Below are 21,251 nucleotides of genomic sequence, written 5' to 3'. Positions count from 1 at the left end.
GCCCTGCACAGCCTGACCAGGGCACACGGCAGCCTGGCCCTCAGTGGAGCCCAAGCTTTGCAAAGCATGACTGTGCTGAGCCTGCCCCAGAGTGGCGGAAAGGAGGGCAGGCAAGACTGGGTCTGGCCAGGTCTGCTTTAAATGAAGACGTGGGACCTCTRAAACAAAGCAAACCAGGTAAGCCACAGGGAGCTCCCAAGCCCTGGAGCTCACCCATGTAGATGGACATCCCTTGTGTGGGGACTAGCTTGACCCTGCAGAGAGGAGAAGGACCTTAGAGTCCCCCTGTGCTCATCCAGATTCTGCCTAATGCTGACCAGTCTCTGGAGAGATCAAAAGCCTGAGTGGCTTGTTTGCCTCCTAGGAGAGGAGATGCCCTTCTTGAAATCCTTAATTCAGAGCCTCAAGTATCCTCCTATTGGTAGCCAATGCTCAGGAGAAGGCCGAGTGCCACCCATTCTGCCACCAAGCGTCCCTTGGGGCCTGTCAGAGCAGCCACAGAAGGGCAGGCCCTCTCTCCCCACCAGTGTTTGCCTTTCCAGGATGATTAACTGAAACCAAACAGACAGAGAGAAATAGCAAACAGAGCAAAGACCAAAAGCCCCTCTTCAAGACAGCCCATAACTCAATATTTACAGAGAAAGGTAGAACCAGAGGCCTGCTTGCAGGAGCCTGCTGGACTTTTACCCCTTCTGCCTTCTGCTGGGGACCACCTATGGGCACCTTGTGCAGGGACCTGGCTAGTTCATGGCCTTGGTGGCCTGTCCCAAGCATGGGACCAGGTCCATGGGACCAGGCATCCCAAACCAGGTCCTGGTAGGGTGCACAGCCCCAGCTGCTGTTGTTATCCCTAGGCAGCATCGTGGCACATCTGGGGTGACCTCCAGGAACATGGAAGCCTTTGAGCACTGAGTCACAGCAGAGAGCAAGAGCATGAACTGGCTTTAATGCAGCCTGCATAAACTGCCCGGAGCTTCGTTCTGTTCAAGGAAGCCTGTCTAAGTCCAGAAGCAATCCCGGTTTTGCTGGGTACTCCTCTGGGTGCTGGGCAGACCCAGCAGCCCCCATGTGTCTTGTGATGCTGTCCGCCATGGCCTAGCTGGGGGTTCCTACCAGCTACCTCCATGGGCATGTAGCTACTGGCTTGAGGGTGACAGGGTTGGGGTACCGCCCCAGAAATGAGTCRCTACCCGAAGAGCTGGGAGCTGTGGGAAGCCTGGGGCAGGCCTGATGAACTGGCAGATGGGCCAGTTCCTTGGTTTCCAGGATGCAGAGGGTTAATTTGAGCAGCTACCCTCACTTTGGCCCTTAGCAGTGTCCCTAATGTCCCTAATGGTGCTTTAGCTGGCCATACAGCTCATCAGCTCTCTCCTGTTTTCAAGGAAATGGGGTCTGAACACTGATTTTTGACACTCTCTGCTTTTGGAGGCAGGTCAGTCCCTGCTCACACCTGCTCACCACCAAGTCAGTCCCTGCTCACAAACCACCTAGACCCAACTCCGGAAGAGATGAGAGCACAGAGATTTTGCAGAGGCCTGGACAGAGTGGGTAAGAGCTGTGTCTGCGTGTGGGCAGGTTGCAAGAGAGTTATCCCTGTCTTGCCTAGTCCCTGAGCTTGCCGGAGTGCCAGGCAGCCTTCCTGTCCCTGTCCTTGTTCCCTTCCCTTTGACGCTAGATGGCAGCCCGAGGTAAGGAATGACCTGGGTGGCTCTTTCCGCTCCACTCGAGCAGAAAACCCTCCAACACAGGCACATGGAGTAAGAGCAGGCAAATGGGGCAGAATAACCTCCCCACTTTSACCACCACTTGCACTTACACCGGGGTGTCTCTTTATCCACCACCGTGGTTGGGGCCACCACCACCCCAGCATGGCAGGGTCCTGGCACGCTTAGGGGTTCTAGGGTACTGGCAGTAACAGGCAGCACATCCCAGTGCTTTGCAAAGAATTTGCTTGCAGATATCACCATGTTCTGTTCACCTGGGGGATGGAGACCTGTTCTTCCCCTTGCTAGGGATCGAGTGCTCTGGCATTTRGGCATCCTTCCTGTGGCTGCTGCTTGGCTCCTCTCCTGCCACTGGTGGGAGGAAAGGAAGAAAAGGAGGAGGAAAGGAAGAAAGTTCATTYCCAGAGGAAAGTTTAGGAAGCTGTGGGCCTGTGACACATCCAAGCCATTTCTGTTCTCTTTTGTACACATGAATGTAGTGTCCTGCCCGTGACCATGGTCTCTTGGGCTCACCAGAGCACAGGGATGCACTGATGGATTGTGTGTGGCATGGCCCTCCAGGGCAGGTGACTGCTGGGACCCAGATGTACACAGGTCCCTTGGCTCATGGCATCCACTGCAGCTGTGTCCCGCACGGCCTCCTGGAGAAGCCTCAGGCTAGTAAGTGGCATGTTCATGGCACAGAGGAGCTGACTCCTGCTCCTTAGAGAACAATGATCTGCTGATTTTGTAGACTGACTGGCAAGCAAATAGAGGCAGCAGTGATCTTGAAGAGCTGTGGTGTGCAAAGGACTTTCTAGTTTGCAGAAATTTTAGAAAACATTTTAGTTTCAAATCTATCCGGACAGAAACAAAATGCAAGGAAAAAAATTCATAGAACTTCCACAGACCAATCTCCCAACTTCCCCCCAGCTCTGAGAGGTGCTGGCAACCAGCAGCACCAGAACCTGCATCAGAATCTGGGGAACTGCAAAGCTCAGGTGACCCAGTTGTGAGCACGACGTTACGTCTACACATTTCTATCCTACCAGCCCTACAACCTATCCTCTGGAAATATCTACTCACCTGTTATGTTTAGGCTTGGAAAATATGTCTTGGATCATGACCATACCCTTCATCCTTCACTGTGTCAGATTCCCAYCTGGTCCCACATGGCAAATCCTACGGTGTCCTGGAGCCTTTGCCAGGCTCTCTAGAGAGGAAGCCCAAATGAGCATCCTTCTTTGGCTGCAGTGGTTTCTGTGTTATTTTATGTGATTTTTGCCACAGAGGATTTCCCAATCTGTACATGTGAGTGATGGCCAAAGATCTGAGGRCTGAGTCCTCTTCTACTCCCCAGCAACCCAGGTTAGAGGAGACATCCTTGCCTAGGTCTTTCAGTGTCCATTTATGAATTTGTTGTCCATGACTTTGTCCAGTCTCTTCTGGAACCTGCTGATGCTCTCTGGCTCCTCCACCCTCTATGGCAGAAGCTCTGGAAGTTCAAAGAAGTTTTATTTTCTATTTGTTTTAAACCCGTCTGCTTCTAGTGCTTCTTATACCTTGGACTACCAGAGTATTACARTTTCACCTTCAGCTTGTTCACTGTCTTCGAGATTTTGCAACCTTCAGTCATATCTGCCTTTGGCCTTCTCTCTGTTCTCTGAAAGTATCAGTTCAGTGATGTCTCCAAGCTCTCCCCATGGATTTCACACTTGTCCTGAGCACTGTGCTAATGCCTCTCTCAAACCCCTTCTGCCTGGAAGCCTCACTTTCATCCCTCTATGCTGAAGTTCACCTGCTGCTATCCATTTGCCCCTCAGCTTTGTGAGGTCCTTCTGAGATTCTGGCTACTCAAAAGAGCTCATCGTTTGTGAACTTGAAGAGTTCCCTGTTCAACCCCATCTTTGGAGGGTGCACAAAAATGTCAAATGTAAAACCAGTCCCAGCACATGTTCCTGGAGGACCCCACTGAAGATGGTCCTCCATCCTGAAGTATGACATACTACTTCTAGTCCTTCAACCAGTTTTCAGTTCACAAAAGAGCCCTCTTCTGTTCTCACTATAACTTAGTTTCTTTAATAACCAAGTTCATTGTGTCCTCTGGGCCATCTCTCTTTGAGACAAGATCTCCCTTTGCAGGATCCCTGACAGCTTCTCCGCAGGATAAGTGAGAGTCTCATCAGCCCTACTCTTGTAGGACCTGCTGCCTCTCCTGGATATAGCAGTGAGASTCTCCTCCTATAGCAGCTTTAACTCCAGTCATTCCTTCCCCATAGCTGGAAGYTTTGCTGCCCGCCAGCCTGCTCCCCAGTGTAATGGGAGGTACCCCTCTGTAGCCAGCAACTCTGCAGCTTTGCTCTTCAGTTCTGCAGGATGTGAATGATCACTACATTGGCCTGGGATGTGCTGAGGGCTTCCTCTGTCTTTATGTCAGATCGATCCGGCTGCTCTGAACAACCTGCAATGACAACTGTGCCARCCTTGGGAATCTCTCCTCCATCTACGGCAATAAACTCCAACAGGAAAAACACTGAGCTTCTCTCCGCAGCCTTATCATCTCTGAAGGCTCTTTTACATCCTGGACGTCCCACACATCCCCTAATCTTTCTGCTTTTGATGGCTTAAAGTGCTTTAACCAGCCATAGGATCCTTTGCAGGGTTTGCTGAACATTCATTTTTAGTTTTTAATATGCTGATTATAGTTGATCTGATATGTTTTCTGAGCTTTCCTGTCTCATCTAGGAAGGMTTTCCCTTTCTGAAACATGGATCTTTTCTGGAATACTTCCCTTTAATTCTGAGACACGAGAAGAGCATCCAAATCACTTTATTTGCTTATTGAATTGTGACAAACATTTTATCACAGCTTCTAATGAACTATTTAACAGTCTTCAGGCTATGTTTAAGAACTGTGGCAAGGAGGTTGATAGGTTGCCCCATTCTTAATTTGTTCCCTTTCCAGAAATCGTTACACCCGGGATGTGCCRGGATGCCTGGCCCTCTCTATATCACTGCTAAATCTTGTGATACTATAATTTTTAGTAGCAGTTTCTCTCAATACTTTTTCAGGTCCCAAGCAGTCAAGATAGAACCCAGAACAATCCCTTTACTTGTGGGTTCCAAACTCCACTGTCCAAGCTTCATTTTCTGCAGCCATAAGTTGTATCTCTGCATCTTGCCCTGGAGAAGTGTTCACTCTGCCTGGACATGTGAAAGCATTTGCAAGTTGTGCCCTCACTCCTGGCAATGTCAAGGGTCAGTGCTCGGTTTTGCCTCCTGTCCTTCTCCGCATGCTCTGAATGCCAGTGCCCTGTTTGTCTCCCACATGTGACAACGTTCCCGTTTCAGTCTGCCCGGGATGTCTGCATCTCAGTTTGCATTTGATCAGGTCTGGTCAAATTATGGTTTTAAAACATTTACTGTTATGGTCTTAAAACAACAGGTACCTGAAGGGGAGCGGAGGCTGCAGGCAGCACCGAGCGTGGGCTGCGGCTCGGGGTGCTGTGCCTCCTGCGGCCTCTCTACACACGGGCAGCTGAGGCTGCTTGTGCTCCACATTTTCATGGCCACACTACACAGACCGGCCTCTCCTCCACCTCCCTGCTCACTAGGTCCTCTGTAGCCTCCAGTCTCTGCTCCCAGCCCAGTGCTTTGGAGATCAGTCATTCTGACCACGGCCACAGGGAGGACTTGGAGGCAGATCACCAACTTCTTATGTGAGTGTGCACACCCTGCATCACTGGTCCTGGGAGAGGATGTGGAGCTGCTCAGGAGAGGTGGATTTGGGCTCCCTGCAGCCCTCCCTGTCCTGCCACAGTAGCCCCAGCCATACAGATGGCTCCTCCACTGGGCCGGGTCGCAGCCTCCACCCTCACGTGCGGCTGCTTTTTGTGTCCCTTCTCACTGCGTGTCGGCCTCACCCCGTCCGTCCCCTCCCCTCCGCCTGCGCCCCCCTTGCACAGCCCCCACCAAAGCCAGCCACACACACAAGTGAACTTTTCTGCGTTTTCCAGCAATTAAAAAGAATAAAGCAACAGTTGTCTCCAGGCAGGGCATGGATCCTGGTGACCCTGATTTTCTGTGTGGCTGGGCAGGGTGAATGGGGCTATTGAGACCCTGATGACTGGCATCTCCACTCCAGGATTGTCTCCCCTTCCAAGTCCCCCTCCCAGCACTCTCCTCCTCTCTACCCTCCTCCCTGCTTTTAATTTCCTTCCTGGAGAGAACTGCTCATCCCCTTCCCATTGGCCAAAGGGCTGAAAGGGAATGGAGGAGACAAGGGAAGGATTAAAGACACTCTGCTTAGGAGCAGGCAGCCTGAATACAAGATGCACCGGCTGGGAAAGAATGGAGGCTTAGTGGGGCACCAGATCAGACCCGCCTCCGCCGCATTCAGCACGACCTGCATTCCTGCATTGCTAAGCAGGGCCGTTTCTCCCCAGAGCCARTGCCCAGAGGTCTGGCACTGTGTCCCACTGCACCTGCCCTCACAGGTAGGTCTGGCCAGGAAGGAGGGTGTGGAGATCCCACTGTGCTGCTGTACATTGGGGTGGGGGAAAGAAGCACTGAGCACTTGTGAACCGACATTCCCTTGCATGGGCCAGCCCAGCCCTGGCCACTGCACTTCCCATGCAAGAGTGAGGAGGTAGCTGGAAGCCTGTGTCTGCTCTGCAACTCTCCGAAAGTGCTGCAGGGAGATTGGCATTCCCAGGAGGTGACAGATCTGGCCCTCAACCTAGCAGACCTATTGGCCTGATTTTCATAAAGACGAAGGGCAAGGCATAAGTTTACAGCAAGCATYATTGTTTCAGTGCTCAAAGGAAGGTGGCAGGTTAGACTTGCAGACAGGCTCAAGATCAGGAATGCTGGTGCCCCAGTGTTCACCAGCCTTGGAAGAGCCCCAAAATGAAGAAGTTGTGTACTGCCCTTCTCAGCATCCCCTTTAGCTGTGCGATCTGGGGTGCAGGTGGGCTCACTCCTCCTGCAGATCCCACGTACTCTGGGCCACCAGTACATGAGTGATGGAGAACTTGTCACTCTCGGGTCTTTGGGTGCTCCATGGTGCACAAGGTAGTGTGGATGTTGTTGCTGAATGAGGCCCTGAGGAGAGGTTGGAGCAGAGCAAGATTGTGAAGCACAGACTTGGGGCCACACTGAGAGTGCATGAAGGGGCGTTGACCATCTATCATTGATCAAACTCACAGAGTTACAACGTGAGTCACCCAGGAGCAGGACCGTGTTGTTGGCAACAGCTAAAGCTTTTCCAAACCTCTTGCACACTCCACACTAGAGCAACCAAATGTTACATATCAGGCAAGGAACCAGAGCAGCAGYCCTGTGCAAGTAGGAGTCAGTCACCTCCAGTCATGGGAAGTGCTAGGCCTGGTGCAGGGCGGTGCTGGGCTCTCTGCCTAAGAGCACCTTTATTGCCACAGCAAGGCTCTTTCGCCAAGGATGAAACTAGGGCAGTAAAGCCCCTCTGCAATGCTAATGTGCTGGATTGGCCCGTCATGATTATACACAGGAGTTCCCTATGGCAGGAATAGGAACACCCCTCCTTCTCTGTGAACAGGGAATTTGAGGGTGACGCTCTCTAGTTGGAGCGTGTTTGTGTGTGTTTCTTCAAAGAACAGGAAAAGGTTGTTCTTGGAAACCTCTCTGTTGAGTCCTTGCTGACTTCTGTCCTACAGCTTTGTTCTCCTGGGGGAAACAAGCCCGTGGCTGAGCCCAGCAAGTCTCTGAAGAACACAAAAGGTTCCCAAACTCAGAAAATGGTGGTCTGCAGTGAGGAGCAGTGACAGCTCTGGTGCAGAAGTGGCAGAGCTATCATGCCTAACATTTTAGGACAGATTTGGCCATAATATGTCAGGGCCTTTGGCAAGGTTTGTAGACTGCCCTGAACTCTATTCTGCTTCAGCCTTCCCTTGTGGGTGCCCAGAGCCACATGTGCAGAGTCAACATGGGCACRCGCAATGTGTGATGGCCCAATGTCTGCCCCATTTGCTAGAGTGGAGGTGAGGGACATGGCAGCAGAATAGACGGACTGAGAACGAGAGCAGTAGCTATGAGGCTAATTCAAGCTGAAGAGTAAAATGATGGGACAAAGTGGCTAGGTGGATCAGCAGATCAGAGCAGTTTCATTCCCCGAACGAAACAAAGGCACATCAAGAATTRCACATTACTAGGAACACTGTGGAGGGCTCCGGTTCCCGGGTAGGGACACAGCTTGCAGGAACTGCATGCACAAAACTTTGGGTCCTGCACTGCAGGTGTCTGCAGAGGCTGGTCTGAGTTCCCATGCCCCACGTCCTGCAAAGTGGCTAGTTTTGGGAGATCTCCCACCTGTTCCCACTTCCTGTTCCAGATTTCTCATGGGCCTCTGCCATAGCCTCTAGAATCATCTCAGTTTCTTCACATACCCCTAAGCTGTGTGACATCTCTAGGGAGCAGGATGGAGACCTGGTGATCTCAAGAACAGTTCCTCAGGAGCCGAGGGTGGGACGTGGCTGAACATGTGGAGGTGGCCTTTCAGGGCAGCCTCTATCACCCCCTGCGTTATTAACTATACTGAAATGGGACAGGATTCAGATGTCGAAATATAGCCACCTTCTGCCAYCTGTGATACCTAGGGGCACCCAAAATTTCCACCCAAGGTTAGAAGATGGGATGCTGACTGACAGACCSTGAGGCCAGACAGGGCACATTAGAACAGCTTGGACAGCACTAGGAGCTTATGTGTAAGTACCTCAATCCCTCCTCTGTCTCTACAACCTGCAAAGGAGCCTAGGCATCATCTCCACATTGACACCTCACTGAAAGGGTTTAATCCCACTCCACTGACAAACAGGACAAGTCTGTATCCCAGGATGTGCTGCATTCACAACACTGCACGTGATCATCACATTTCTCATGGTCCAAATGGCATCACTCAACCAGCACCTGATGACTTTGAGACTGGAAGGATCCTAAACCTAAAAAGCTAAAGACAGCCTTCTGAGATCCTTCTGCCCTTTGGCACCCTGACATGCTGGAGGTCATCAGCTTATATCTTCATATGTCATCATGATTTTAACAAATCTAACAATATTTGGTACTAGCAGAYGTTCCTGGCAGTCCTGTGACTCAGAAACTGCTCTGGTTCTAGAGAAGGGCACAGAATTCTTCCCAAAAGTCTGGAAAGCAAAAGAAAAATAAGTCCACACTTGTCTTTCTTTTATTTTTATTTCTCTCTCTCTCTCTCTTTTTTTTTTCTGCCAGGAAAAAAAAGGCACATCTCTTCAGGTAACCCACAAACTGATGTGCCACCAACCTGGATACCACCAGAACACAGAGCTCAGTTACACCTCTGTCTCCATTAATTCATGTGTAAGAGCAAGGAAGGACCAGCCAACCCAGTACACTGAGGCCCCTTGGTCAGGGCGTTATGGGGAACTGCCTCATCTGGTCTTTGTTGTGACCTATGCATGGGCTAGAAAAAAGCTCTGCCTGCATAAGAAACAGCAGGAACCCCATGCAAGGCTTTATCAAGAGTGTCCATGGGCAACCCTTTCCATGGCCAAGCTTTTCCTGCTTCCTCCATCCAGCAGGCTGGAGCTTGCACAGTCCCAAAGGTCTCCTTAGCTTCTTGTATCTTGTACACTTCAGCAAGAGCAGCACACACAGCCACATGCCTCTTGCACATGTCAGGGTTATGCCACGCAGGGGGTGAGGACACATCCTTATCAAAATGGGAAGGCGACAGGCAGCACTTGGACTGTGTCCTTGCTGCAGACCTTGTGGTACCATGTTGATCCCACTGATGCAGCAAGCAGTGCTCACTGGAGGTCCTAAAGGACCTTGATAACATTTGGCATCCCGCATGCATGAGGCTTTATTGGGACTTCCTTGGCTGGAGTGAATGACAAACATAAAATGGGGCTTGCAAATACGGCATATGTTCAGGCTTAAGTGGCCAATCCTCCATGAGGCAACTGGTGGGTCATTAGCTGGGACCTGGACTGTGCCAGGGGCTGTGGCTGCTTGTGCCAGCTCTGGAAGAACCCAGCTGCTGGGCCTCTGCCTTTTCACTCTTCTTCTAAGACTCCTTGCTCCACCCTTGGGGTGGCAGGAGGTGTCACCTCTCCCTCCAGTCTAGGTTTCATGGGCATCCCCATACCTCTGTGACACTTCACTGGCTCTGTCAGTGGTGCTCTCAGTGCCACGCACTGTGCCTGAGTCCCCAGCTTGTTTCACAGCTGGTGCCCACTCCCTCTCATCCCTTCTAATTCTCCTGGCTCAAATCCTTTCCACTCGTGGGACTATAACATGCGTCAGCTTCTTGCAGAAACCCAGGCAGAAACCCAGCATCGCAAGCACTACTGCAGCGGTGGAGCAAAAAAGCTCCCAGGCGGGAAAAGAAAAATGAAATTGGTGACACAAGTGAAAAGAAAATAATCTCCCTGTGTGGTAGCCAAGGGCCTTTTGTTCCTCTTCCGCTTCGTCCAGGGGCTGGGAAGGGCAGCATTTACCAGTCCCGCCACAGACGCAATGCCCAGGCAGTGCGGTGGGCTGGGGAGTCCTTCCCTCCACCAGGTCCCGGGGTGGAGAGGGACCACAGGGCTTTCTCTTTAATGCAATGCTATGAATACTCAGGGTCTTTTTGCTCACTGTTTAATGGATTTGAATGTGAAAAGGTGGTGGAATTGGAAAGAGGGAGAAGAGAGGGGGGAGGCTGGGCCTCTTTGTTTGGGGATGCTGCTCCAGCCCGGGATTTATTTAGCATTTGGAGGGCTCGGGGTCTTTCTCTCCTCCCCAGCCACTGCAAAGGCTCTCTCCCTTTTCTGCCTCATGCTTATTAGCATAGCAGCTGCTCCGTGAGAGGGGCTAGTCAAGGGAAAGGGACAGAGGCGTCCTGAAAATGAATAGGAGGAGAAAAAAAATAACTTAAAAGGACAGAGGCTTTGAATGGGGGGGAGCTGTGAGTGGAAAAAGAGGCAGGGGGAGACTCAGAGTTGTCACCGTAGCTTTGAATGCAAGCAGGGCAAAACGCGAGGGCTGGAGCGGCGCCGCGGGGCACAGCCGCCCCAGCGGGGACGATGACCTGCTCCTCCTGCTGGGAAACGAGGCTGGCGCTCCCCTGCTCCCCAGCTCACAGGGACATGAAGGGAGCTGCTCCATCCGGCACCCACAGCCCTGCTCCTTGCGCTCTGCAGGCATTGGGGAAGCCCTCACCCTGTGTCCTTGCTGCTCCTTCCCCATGAAGCTGCTCCTTCTCCATGGAACTGGGACTTCAGGATGACCGAGTTAGCCATTAAAAAGATGATACTTTCATTAAATCAAGTGTTTGGCAAGCCACCATAGTGCTCCTGCAACACAGGCCCTTGTCCCCAGCATGCAGAGCCCCAGTTGTGCTGAGATCACAGAATCCTAGAAGGGATGAGGTTGGTAGGGAGCTCTGGATTTCACCCAACTCAATCCCYCCACTCAAGCTGGGTCACTTAGAACACATTGCCCAGGATCTTGTCCAGACAGCCTTTGATTATCTCCAAGTAAAGAGACTCCATGACCCTCTATGAGCAACTTGTTCCAGTGCTCTATGACGCTCCCAYTAAAAAAAGATTCTCCTTATGTTCAGACAGAATTTCCTGTGTTTCAGTTTGTTCCCTTTGCCTTTTGTCTTATCACTTGGCATCACTGAAAAGTCTGGTCCCATCCTCTTTACATGGTGCCTTTAAATATTATACACATTGATAAGATCTCCCCTCTGTCTCCTCTTCTCCAGATTGAACATTCTCAGATCCCTCAGCCTTTCATCATCTGAGAAGTTCTCTAGTCTCTTCATCATCTTAGTAATCTCCCACTGGACTTGCTTCAGTAGCTCCATTTCTTTCTTGTATTGGAGAGCACAGACTTGGACACACTACTCCAGATGTCGCCTCACCAGGATCTCCTCCCTCCACCTGCTGGCAATGTTCTTCCTAGCGCAGCTCACAATGCTGTTGGCCTTCTTTGCCACAAGGCCACATTGCTRGCTCGTGGTCRCTTTGTTGTGCACATGAACTTACAAGTCCTTCTCTGCAGACCTGCTCTCCCAGCCTGTCCTGGTGCCTGTATGGTGTTATTCCTCCCTAGGTGCAGGACTCTGTTGTTGAACTTCATGAGGTTGCTCTCCACCTTGCACTCTAGCCTCTTGAGGTCCCTCTGAATGGCAACACAGCTGTGATGTATCAACAATTCCGATTTGAGGGTCATCAGCAGATCGGTTGATAGGACACTCTGTGCCTTCATGCAGGTCATTAATGAATAAGCCGRATAGTACTGGACTCAGTATTGATCCCCAGGGGACACTGCTGGCTACAGGCCTCCAACTAGAGGACACAATTCTCAGGCAACTTTTTTCTCCATGTCCTTTCAAAGGTATTTGGGAGTGATGGCCTAGCAGCCACATCTATAGTTTCCTTCACACTTGAAGGTGCATGGACTTGTGGAAGTCAAGTTTTCCTAAGTGATCTCTAACTGGATCCTTCTCCATCAAGGGAAAGTCTTCCTTTCTCCAGATTTTCTACCTGGTCTCAAGGGCCTGGGACTCCTGAGGGCTGGTCTTGACAGGAAAGACTGAGGCAAAGAAGGCATTAAATATCTTTGCCTTTTCTGCATGCTTTGTCACCAGGTCTTCTGTTCCATTTGACTTCCTCCTCGTATGGATGGATCATTCTTGAGCTCRAAAGAGGTGAACCTTGGATATTAACCAGCTCTCTTGGACTCTTCTTCCTTCTAGGGACACATCCCATGGAATTCTTTCAAGAAGATCCATAAAGAGGCCCAAGTCTGCTCTCCGGAAGTCCAGGGTTGTGATCCTAGTTTTTGCCCTGCTCACTCTTTGCAGAATCCTGCACTCCACCATGTCATGCTCACTGCAGTCCAGGCTGCTCCCAAAATAATATATCCCACATGGGCAGAAGTTTGGTCTGCTGCAGAAATTCAGGGAGAAAGTCTAGCACATTCAGTGACCATCGATGCCATATATAATAGCATTGCTTTTGACTGGAAACTGGTGAGAAGTGTTCTTTCATCTACAAAACAAAACAAAATAAAACAGAACAACCTCAAAATTAAAAAAGGATGTTTCAATGCTATGCCTAGGATGAAAGACGACCTTGGAGGTGCCATTTACAAGTAGAAGCTCTCCTTAGACGCAGAATTAATTTATTGCATGGAGTCTGCTCGTGAGTCAAAGCTGGATTTCAGGGCACATCAATTCACAAACTGCATTTGCCCTATGATGCCAGGTTCTGCTCAGTTAGGCCCTGTGTGAAGGCTCAGTCTGGCATGGCTGAGTGCCCCACCAAAGCATTGYAGAAACTTGACAGGCTTGGCAGTGGTTTCCTGGCCAATGTCCCTTTCAAACAGGGGTCCAGGAGCCCACACACAGCTGGGCTAACCCTACCCTTGCTTTGAGTTATGCTGGAACGTCTTGCTGCAATCTGGCAGTGGCAGCRCTCAGATGGGCTCCAACAGGGTTTGCACCTACCAGAAAATGGGCACAGATGGATGGATTGGCAGAGCCAGGCACATTGACGATGTCTTGGTCCTGACTGGGATAAATATGAAGCAGTTTCATGCCCATATAATTCAGAGACAAGGATGTGCCAGTGAGTGTGTGCAAGTGCTGTCYGCATGTGCTGGGGTATGAGGAGGCCCGTTTTGGAGTGGGGTGTCTTCCAAAGGAGCTGCAGCACAGCAGGTCCAGGCCAGGATCTGTTGCCTTGCTATGGTCAGGAGGTGCTTCTTGMGTTGGACTGCCCACAGAGACTGCTGCCAGCTACACAGAGGTACAATGCATATGCGTAGAGGATTCAGGCTGAATGAAGAGTTTCCAGTGCAAGATGTGGTCCTAGTCACCCTGCATCATGATGTCCTTCAAGTCACCCAGCTTTCCCTTTATCCTTTCCCCTACCCATCCCTCCACCCAACAAACCTTGCACCTCTCCAGGTTGCGCAAACCCTACTTGTGCCTTCCCCAAACAAAAAAAAACTTATGATGTTGCCCTGGTTGGACATTTTATGAAGGCCAAGTTTAGTAGAAAGATAAACTGGGAACATGAAAAAGGCGAAAACTACATTGGAGTCACATCTCAGTTTGCCGTGTCTGTGTGAGACAGACCAATTCCTATGCRCATCCCTGCCAGGCTGTGGGGTCCTTGGAAGGTAACTGTGATGAGTGCTCATGGTGGCATTAGGACACAACAGATGAAACATTATTGGGAAGGGAAAAAGATACTTCTCCTGCCTGGCACAATGAGGCAGTATCATCCTCTGGAAGTTCATGCTGCCGCTAGAGGAGCTGCTTGCAGTTCCTCTGCTAACATGAGAGACACTGTCCCAGACTCTGCTCCCACTGATAGGGCATAGAATTTGGACCTGAATCCCACCATGCATCTTCCTCCTGGCAAGGTGCAAGGTTTGATAATACAGTAGGAATAGGTGGGTGAAGTGAAGCAGGGAGAGGAAGGCTGTCTACTCGGGAAATAGTGTGGACTAGGGATCAGCCCAGGCCTCGGAGGGATGACTGAGGGTCTGGACTTTTGCAGCCAGGCTTGGCATTCTTGGATGAGCTCTTGTATCATCCCTGCAACTTCGGATCAGTACCGGAAAGTGGTTTGAAACTAAGGATGTCCCATGAAGCACAGCCAGCAGATGTTGCAGCAACCCGCTGTCATTGTGCTGTCGCGTACCCTTCTAACAGCAGCGCCCCATCAGCCCCGTTACTCTCATGCAGTGGGGTTTTCACCCTGACAGTGGGGAATCTAGTCCAGAAGGCATCAAGAAGTGGCAGGATACTAAGACTGGAAACAAGGGCACCCTGAAACAGCTAGACTGAGCCCCCATCTCCTCCCCGCCACAGAACAGTAGGCAATTGTGATCTTTGAAAAAGGTAACTCCTATTGGGATTGCCAGGCTCGGGCATTATCATAGTCATACAAATGCCCAACAAAGCATCTATTTAAAATGTACTGAATTTTGATTGCAGCCCTTCCCCTCTCGCTTCCCYGCTCGCTGTCTTTCTTTCTCATTCATTACTTACTGTGTTAAGCTCCCTGAAATTCAAATAAAATCCCACCTCCCCACACGCCCCCCCTCCATATGCATTGGGCAATTCAGCTCTGCTGTCTGCGCTTGACAAATGAAGGGGGATACAGGAGAAGACAAAGCTGTCAAACTTCTCCGGGCTGTGTTGACTTCCCATCACCCCTGAGGACCATGGGGAGACCGATCCATCTGTTTTGGAGTCAGTAGCACAAACAAAAGCAGGAGACAATGGCAGGAAGCACTTGAAAGTTCAAATTCTTTCTTTGGTTTTTCTTGGAACAACAGATTCAACGTAATGTGGCCGGCGGACAATACCACACGGCCAGGGCCACAAAAAAAAATGACAGAAGAATGTGCTTACGACATCAAATGTCCCAATTATTTTTGTTTTATTGGAACAAAAATAGAAGAGAAGGAAAAAAACCCTACACCCAGCACTTTGGAGTTCCTAGATTTCTTGGACGGTGTCGCGTTAGCGTTGGGAGCTGCGGAGCAAAGCGGCGCTGGGTTGAGCAGGGAGGCTGATGCCGCGCGGCGCCGGAGGGCAGAGAGCGGCTGCGGCGCCAGCCTCCCTGCTCAGCCCGAGGGGTGGAAGCGCTCTGCCCGCAGCTCGGCCTCTCCAGCGCCGGGCCGGGTGCCAGCCAGGCGCGATTTGTATTCAGTGCCCAGGAGAAAGGCTCTGCCGGGGGGCTCTGCACAGCCCCAGCTCCTTCTCTGCGCTGCGGAGGGGCCGGCTCTGTGCAGAGCCGTGCCTGCTCCTCAGAGCCCTGGGCAACGTGAGCCCTCCTGCGGGTCTTGCTCCATGCGGAGCAGACGGATGAGCACCCTAGGACAAGCTGAGGGAGAGGGTGGCAATGGTACCCATTCATCTCACTGCCCAGAAATCACGAGTTTATGGTCAGGGTAAGGAAGGCAGGGTACAGAGGATACGCGGCTTGCAGGAGGCAAGTTCCATGGAGTTAACTGGTGACAGCACCCATAGATGCAATCCCACAGCTGCCCCCAGTCCTGGGACATGAAGGTGGCATTGGGAGATCTGGTGGTGCCCTTATCTTTATAGGCCTTCACCGGCACGTGGCTTAGGGCTTGGGCCTACAGGTCTCTTTTGAGCTGGTCCTCGCCTTCATTTCCCTTTTGGTGACAGGGATCCTGCGCATGTCACCTCAGTRTGGAAAGGGTCATTTGCAGTGTTGGCATCTGTGGGTGTCAAAGCGATGCTAATGCCCATGCTACATCCTGGCACCCATCCCAGCCTGATCAGATGGAGAGTGGGAGCAGGGCCTGGTGCTCAGGTCATTGCAGAGGGGAGGAAGGCCAGGTAGCCAGTGAGGCCACATCAGGATCAGGGAGATCCTGCCCRTGCTGTCTCACGCCAGGCTTCTCTACTGGGGCTCCTTCTTTCATCTTCTCAGGATGCTGCTCTTGGAGGCCTCAGACAGCAAGGATCCACCACAGACACTGAGCTGGGCATGGAAAAAAATCCCAGGGATYTGGGGAATTTCAAAATCCCTCCCAAATTATCAACATGAAGAAAAAGATTGATCACAAATGTCCATTCCTGATAATGTGCATCTCYTCCATGTCTGTCCTGTGCAAGCCCCAGTTTTGGGAAGGGAACCCAGCTGATGGAGGCATTGGCCTGTCTCTGCTCTTCTCACTTCCCCAGCCTGATTTCACCTGGAATCGCGTCCAGAGATGCGGAGTCCAGCCCACATTTGTTGTCTTGCTCTTAGCCACATGAGGGGATTGCAGACATCTCTGCTGCCACCAACCCACACTCCATATCCTCGTCCTAGAGTCAGAAGAGTCCTCGTCCTGAACTTCATTGCCACCTGAAGCCACTAACTGCATCAATCTGACAGCAATTTCCAAAGGACATCACCCCATTATCACAGCCCCAGAGAGGTTACCTCAAAGCCTTGCTAAGGGACAACAGAGAAAAATAAACTCAAATTGTTCCCAGAGAGCCGACGAGGCTCGGGCAGCATGTGGCGGATTATGCATTTCCGTGGCCTGGGATTCCTGCTGTTGGGAGATGCCCCATGGTTAGCCTCAGCTCTCGCACCTAGCTCTTTTGCACAGGCAACTCCCACCTTTTTTTAGTACTGCCTTAAACTCTGCATGCTTAGGCTGAGACAGGGCTTCAGTGGAAGCCCAGGTGCTCCAGAGTGCCCATCCCAATGTCTGTAACGAGTGAGAGGCATGTGAAGGGTTGGGATGGAGGAAATGGGCATTCTGCAGGATCGTGACCTACAGGATGTTTTCCCCCAGGGGATAGGAGGGGGCAGCACATCCTGCACACACAAGCAACCCTTCAGGGGATGTATTTAGTGCTGGGTCCCCTTTCCCACCAAGGACCAGCAGTGAACGCTGGGATGGGGCCATCCCAAGCCAGCAAGAGTAGGGCCAGGGCCACCCCAGAACCTGAAGGTCACAGTCCACAGCGGCCAGCCCAGCGCGTACCGTGCCCAAAGAGGGACCCAGGCACCCCGGCAGCCGCCCCCCAGCTCCAGCTGGTGGCCCCACTTCTCCCCGGGCTTTCTGCCCCAGAGCCTCCAGCGGCCATGCAGGCCTCAGGCCGCGGGGCAAGGCCACGCTCCGAAAGCGGCGGCTCCGCCACCGCCGATGACCGCGCGGGGAAAGAACAGACAGAAAAGGCAATTTTTTCTTTTTTTTTTTTTTTTTATAAAAAGATCAATGAAAAATTTATTTATAAATTTCGCACTCTGGGGCTACACGGCTATATCATACACTCAGGCATATGCTGTACTGTACAGACTTTATCCAGTTAGAAATGATCATATAGTGACCCACATACAGCTTCAATATAAGCCTAAAAATTCTTAACATTAATTAACATAATTAAAAAAGGTATTTGCATCTAAAGAAAAAAATCTACAGAAAAACTCCTTTCTGGAGCAATCTGTGCATCAGCTTCAATGTCTGCTTATTTCACTGACATTATCAATATATTCTTCTTACAAAAATAATAATAATAATTAAAGAAGGCGACAGCCGTGGGGCGGCGCGCACACAAGAGCCTCCCCTGCCTCTCCTCTCGCCCGTCCTCCCCGTTTTGGCGTGAAGGGTCAGCAGCACTAGAGCCAATGAGGGGGCGGGGGACCCTCATTTCAATTCGAATCAATCTGCATCCCTTTGACTTCACAGGGTAAAGAGAGATTTTGGGGGGGGGACACAGGGGGTTGCATAGAAAATTGAAACTCTAGGGACTAGGAAGGGCAGCAGCTTTTCAGTAAAATACGAAAAAAAAAGGGATGTAAAAACACATCAACTCACAATTTCAGAGCAAACCCCCTTCCCCCAACATACAATTTCAAAAAAAAAAAAAAAAGAAAATTAAAAATCTCAGTGTGTCTAAAGCTCCGGGAGGCTGGAAAGGAACAATACTTTTCTTCAATTCACTCAGCAATTCACACAGGAGATATTCACAGTCTTAATAGGTATTTTATAAAAATATAAATATGGGTTACATCATGTTGTCTTTACAACACTGGACAGAGCTCCCTTTAGACTGGGTTTATAACCAAGGTTTCTTTTTTTCTTTTTTTTAAGAATCCATCTAGAACTTGGCTTTAAAATACACCTTTTTTAATATCATGTCATAAATGTTATGACATTTCATTGTGGTAACTCCATTTCAACCAAGGAAAAAAATATGTGCAACTGTCTGGTAACCATAATAAAAACCTCTCTAGAAAAGATATTGTTCCCCACCCCATAACTATTACACAGAAGCACCAAGGGAAGCGCTTAACACTGCCTTCAATGCTCACAGAAAATAAAGATTTCAACAAAGCAGTTCCTTGCGAAATACAGCAATAACAGTAGACACTTTCAACAAGCCTTTCTTTTTGCTTTTTCTCCTTTTTTYCCCCCCCTCTTTAAAACTGGAGCTTTTTAATTATCGCAAATTGTTGAAGCAAAACCAAACAAAACAAAATGCAGGTGAAACCGTCAGACAAGGCAGAATATTCAGTGCAATGGGAAAATAACAACGGCAGAGTCAAGTTTTTTTTTTTTTTAGTTTTAGTTTTAAGACTAGGGAGGGGAAAAAAAGCCCATTTCCCAAACCATATTTTGAAACACTCACCAACAGCTTCAAACAAAATCAGGCTCACAGACGTCACCCATAAAATATATACATACATGATAAATAGTTAAGACACAACCAAAATAAACAGCAGGTAACTAGTTTTTCTCTCTCTTTTTTTTTTTTTTCCTTCTCCTTTTTTAAATTGTAATGGTTGGGATGAAGGAAGCAAGGAAGGAAAGAGCAGGGAGACGGTGTTGATACGGTTGGTTTTAGTGCAGACGAAGAGAAGAGGGCTGAAAGCCTGGTGGGAGAAAGGAGACTTCTGAAATTCTTCTGCATTTTCCGACGGGATGTTCCTGTGCCAGAGCGATTCAAAGCAGCATTTGCGATTATACGTGCAGTCACTTCAAAATGCAACGTAGGGTGGCTCTCTCTTCTTCTTCCTTTGCTTTTATAAATATATATACTCAGACATATATATATATATATAAAAGGCAGATGAAGCTATACAAGTCCAATGAATCATTCTGCATTGAGAAGTGTTATCCAAGTTTCACCAAAAGAAAAAAAAAAAGTTCCCAAGCTATTTCTCAGTAGTTTTCAGGCATCTCTCCAGACAGCAGAGAGCGCTCACGGCCCTTTTCTGTGCAAAAGCAAATCCTCTGTCTCTAGAGTTTATTTCACTTTTTTTATATATATATATATATAAAAAAGTTCAGGATTTGCTAATCCCCCTTTACATACACACACACACAAAAATAGGATTCAATGTCCTTTTTCCTGTGATCTCACGTGTGCTAAACGGATTCAAGGAGCAGGTGAGGATGCAGGCTTTCTTCATACACCCCCCCCCCCAAAAAAAAAAAAAAAAAAWAAAAAAAAAATAAACACGCACACAGAAAAAGCCACCAGGCAGGGTGGGAAAGTGTGTCATATTCCAACAGAGTTTCCAAAAATAAAATAAAAAAGGAAAAAARTGAACAGTAGGAGAGCACTGGGAGAGGACAGCAAGGGGAGAAGCTCTCTCAGTGCGACCAGGACGCCCGTCGGGGGAGCCACCTGGCCCGGGGGTCGCTCCGCCTCGACGGCGGGGGAAGCACCACTAAGGGAATAAATGTTGAAATGAATTTGTTTCTGAGCCAGAATACTTTAAAATGGAGGGACAGGCCAGGACACGGGTTGACAGCGGACGGGGAGGAAGAAAAGGGTTAAACGTTCCCCGGGTTGGAGGGAGAAAAGGGGGATGGGGAGCATTTTAAAGCATCCGACCAGATGTCAAACTGAAACCGTGAATACTGTGAGTGCAGCCGAGGTAGATGGAGGAAAAAAAAAAAATTACAGTAGGAAAAACAACCCTCGGAGGAAGGAAAACAACAAAACAGTAAATGGTGGGGTTTGCTTTTTTTTTTTTGAGGGGGCCCCAAATTTCTTTGCCAAAAAAAAACAAAACAAACAAAAAAACCCACAAAACCATGGAGTCCAAGCAGCTTTGACATTAAAAAAATAACAAAAATACACAATCTTTAAAAAAAAATTAAAAAAAAAGAAAACAACGAGGAGGCGCCGCAGAGCGCAGGGAGGCGCCGCGGCCCCGCCGGGGGCAGACGGGGCGGCCCCCGCCGCATCACCGGGCGCCGGCCGAGTATTTGGCCTTGGTGATCAGGTAGAGGACGATGTCCTGGTGGCCCCCGAAGGCGGCGATGTGCAGTGCGCTCCAGCCGTCGCGGTTGGCCAGGCGGATGTCGGCGCCGAACTTGACGAGCAGCTTGACGAGCTCGAGGTTGCCGTCGATGACGGACTGGTGCAGCGCCGTCTGCCCCTCGGGCCCGAAGGAGTTCACGTTGAACTCGCAGTTCGTCATGTTCTGCAGCAGCGACTGCAGCTCCTTGGTGTTGCCGCGCCGCACGGCCTCCTGGAAGACGCGCTGGCTCGGCGGCGCCGCGCAGGTGGACACCTCGCTCTGGCTCATGCTGCCCGCCGGCCCCGCCGCGCCGCGCCCGCGCATCGACGGCGCGGGGCAGCAGCGGCGCCGAGCCCCGCCCGCCGCTGCGGCTACCCGGCGCGGCCGCGCATCCGTGCGCACGGGGCTCCCGGCGCGCCGCGGCCCTGGCCCCGCGGAGCTCCCGCCGCCTCCGCCCGCTCCGCCGCCCGCGCCGCCGCCCGCGCCTCTCTGGAGCGGAGCCGCCGTCGCGCCGCGCCTTTTACCCAGCCTTTTATTTGCATAACAATAGCACGGCCGTGACGCCGCCACGGCGCGGGGGCGGGGCGCGGCGGGACCGCGCTGATTGGGCGCCGCCCTGACGCAGAAGAAGGGTGGGAGGGAAGCTCGCGCCGAGAAGGGGCGGGGCTGCCCGGTAGAGGCCACGCCCCCCGCACGCCCGCGCTAATGGGGCCCGCGCCGCGCTCGGCGCTGGGGGGGGCGGG

The 21,251-nt window shown here is 50.8% G+C and overlaps 1 protein-coding gene and 1 long non-coding RNA gene across 2 annotated transcripts; one reads left to right on the top strand and one right to left on the bottom strand.

Moving 5' to 3' along the window:
* Positions 1-66: 66 nt before the first annotated feature.
* Positions 67-15,178, top strand: LOC112955945. Its single transcript, XR_003250963.1, has 3 exons — positions 67-177; positions 1,383-1,548; positions 15,059-15,178. It is a non-coding gene; the product is annotated as an uncharacterized LOC112955945 (long non-coding RNA).
* Positions 15,179-20,429: 5,251 nt separating this feature from the next.
* Positions 20,430-20,798, bottom strand: NRARP (NOTCH regulated ankyrin repeat protein). Its single transcript, XM_026049481.1, has one exon. The coding sequence runs from the start codon at positions 20,794-20,796 to the stop codon at positions 20,452-20,454; it is 345 nt and encodes a 114-aa protein (XP_025905266.1). The 5' UTR covers positions 20,797-20,798; the 3' UTR covers positions 20,430-20,451.
* Between the last annotated feature and the right edge of the window lie 453 nt (positions 20,799-21,251).

The sequence above is a fragment of the Nothoprocta perdicaria genome, unplaced genomic scaffold, assembly GCF_003342845.1.
Source record: "Nothoprocta perdicaria isolate Ctin4 unplaced genomic scaffold, notPer1 scaffold_6, whole genome shotgun sequence".
Taxonomy (NCBI): domain Eukaryota; kingdom Metazoa; phylum Chordata; class Aves; order Tinamiformes; family Tinamidae; genus Nothoprocta; species Nothoprocta perdicaria.
The sequence above is the reverse complement of the archived record's forward strand: the minus strand, read 5'-3'. Positions and strand labels throughout refer to the sequence as shown.